Genomic DNA, 2,500 nt, shown 5'->3' on the forward strand with positions numbered 1-2,500 from the left:
CACACACACACACACACACTCCTACCTACACTCTCCCAGCTACCCTCACCTGACACTCATCCAAAACTAACTAACCCTCTGATCTAAAGATAGATGCATGGAACAGGGAGATGGGGAGTTACCTTTGAAAAGTCATTTAGCTTTAACGATCTAAATAGCATCTCCACACACACACACACACACACACACACACACACACACACACACACACACACACACACACACACCACCCGCCCCCACCTCATCCCTTCATGCATTTACACACTCGTGCCCCCCTCCTCCTCCTCCTCTCTTTTTGTCTATTTACCCTGGGCTGATGAAGGGAAAGAGGTAAACGTATAATTAGGCTTGCATTACTTTGATTGTTTTCTTTGCAGATTAAGCCCCCTGTCAGAACACACGGTTTGAGAGGGGTTGAGGTCATGTGCAATTGGATGTGTGTGTGTGTGTGTGTGTGTGTGTTTGTGAGAGGGTTGGGGTGGGGGGCCCTCGCTTTCTCAAGTCAGCGGATAATAGCCTGTAAGTCCCCTGCTGTGCACTAAGATTGTATTTCCACAAGACATAATTTTTGTTTACCGAGTGTTAATAATGGCTAATTAATAATCTGATGCGGTGGCCTGGAATCCATTTCCCAGCTCTTAAGACAAGGAGGAGAACGAGAGAGAGAGAAAGAAAAAGGAGAGAGAGAGAGGGAAAGAGAGAGATGAAGAAATATACAATAAGAGATAGAGCAGAATAGAATGAGCTGGAGAGAGAAAGAGAGAGAGAGAATGAGATGGAGAGAGAAAGAGAGAGAGAATGTGTGATTCATCCACAAGATCTGAGTTTGGACGTAGCATCAGCAGGTAGAAGGGTTGATTTTGGAAAGAGGGATGAGAGAGAGAGAGGGATGAGAGAGAGTGATGAGAGGAGGTGGAGGTGTATGGAATGAGATGGGGGGCCTCCTGTGGTGACGTTAGGGAGTCTTCAGCCGCCAACAATTACCGAACATTTAGCCGAGGAGGCGGTGGATGTGGCGATGAATGTGTCGCCGTGGCGATTGGCCCGCTGAGAGCGCCCAGCGGGTACTGGGACGTTCCGTCTGAATCGCCACCGACCTGCTCATTTAGCCTCCGGCCCTGAGCGCCGCCACACCACAGAGCTGACCGGGGCACTGACCACCGCTTAATCAGACTTTCAGTCACCTCAAGTGCATACATACACATACACATACACATACACACACACACAGACACGCTCACACACACACACACACACTGCTGGTCAGAGGCAGGTAGCCTGTTTCAGACACACATTAATATTATTAGTTTGTATTTCTTAAAGAATGTGTGAATGTGAAGATGCAGGCTCACACACACATACACACACACACACACACACACGTCTCTAACAGAATGTTTTCCTTGCAGGGTGGTTCGGTGGGACAGTGAGAGTGATGTGTCTGCACTTGAGAGCTGCTTCGACGTGGTGATGTGCGCCGACTGGTAAGCGTCACTCTCACCTTTGACCTTTCAACTCTACAGCGCCCCCCCCCCCACCACCACCACCACCCCTTCCCCTGTCAAACCCGCCAGTCATGTCCGCAGCCAGTGTAAGAGAAGTGGGGCGTCACAGTGTTACTGTTCCCCCCCAGCACACAGGGCGGTGATCAGATGGTTCCTGTCTGCTGGACCCTGCTGGCAGCATTACTTCTCCTCCGCTGACTCCTCCGACAGGCTTCTCCCCTCCCTTCTTTTTTTTTTTCCTTTTCTTTTTTTTCTGTCCTTCACCCCCTTTCCTCCTCTATCTTTTTTTTCCCAGAAATTGCCTCTTTTTCATGCTTGGTGTCCCAGCAAATGGATGACTTAGGCAAATTGCAAATAATTACGCCTGGGCGCAGAAAGACAGTCACCGAGTGAGAGGGAGAGAAGAAAAGGGGGGTGAAGGGATGGGGGGAGAGAGAGAGAGAGAGAGAGAGAGAGAGAGAGAGAGGGGAAGGGTTAGAGAGAGAGGTAGAATCCCATAAAGTGACAGCAAACATGCAGTTGAAACAGGAGAGACATACATGTAGAATCATGTAGACGTCCTATAGCAGAGTGTTACAGAGAGAGAGAGAGAGAGAGAGAGAGAGAAGGAGAGAGAGAGAGAGAAAGAGAAGGAGAGAGGTAAACATGGACGTCATATAGCAGAGTGTTACAGAGAGAGAGAGAAGGAGAGAGAGAGAGGTAAACATGGCCGCCCTACAGCAGAGTGAGTGTTAGAGAGAGAGAGAGAGGTAAACATGGACGTCCTATAGCAGAGTGAGTGTAACAGAGAGAGAGAGAGAGGTCAACATTGATGTCCTACAGCAGGGGTATTCAACGTCATTACCAAGTGGGCCAGACAGAAAAAGCACTGGGTCTTTGCGGGCCACTCAAAATATGGCGTTGCTAAAAATACTCTATTGTGGCTATTAAAGACAGGTGTTCATGAGTATCCAGCTACATTTAATAAGTTAATTTAAAGATATTCACAAACACTA

General features: G+C 48.4%; 1 protein-coding gene across 1 annotated transcript in view; it reads left to right on the forward strand.

Moving 5' to 3' along the window:
- Window positions 1-2,500, forward strand: part of camkmt (calmodulin-lysine N-methyltransferase) — a 163,382-nt gene that overhangs the window by 133,992 nt on the left and 26,890 nt on the right. Inside the window, exon 8 of the mRNA XM_076286253.1 lies at window positions 1,410-1,484. Within this exon, the coding sequence (XP_076142368.1) occupies window positions 1,410-1,484 (75 nt within the window). The remainder of the gene's footprint in view (window positions 1-1,409; window positions 1,485-2,500) is intronic.

Source organism: Alosa pseudoharengus, unplaced genomic scaffold (assembly GCF_046254945.1).
Source record: "Alosa pseudoharengus isolate Yale_2024_CS ecotype anadromous, Long Island Sound unplaced genomic scaffold, YU_APseudo_1.1 YU_APseudo_1.1_scf_15, whole genome shotgun sequence".
NCBI lineage: Eukaryota > Metazoa > Chordata > Actinopteri > Clupeiformes > Clupeidae > Alosa > Alosa pseudoharengus.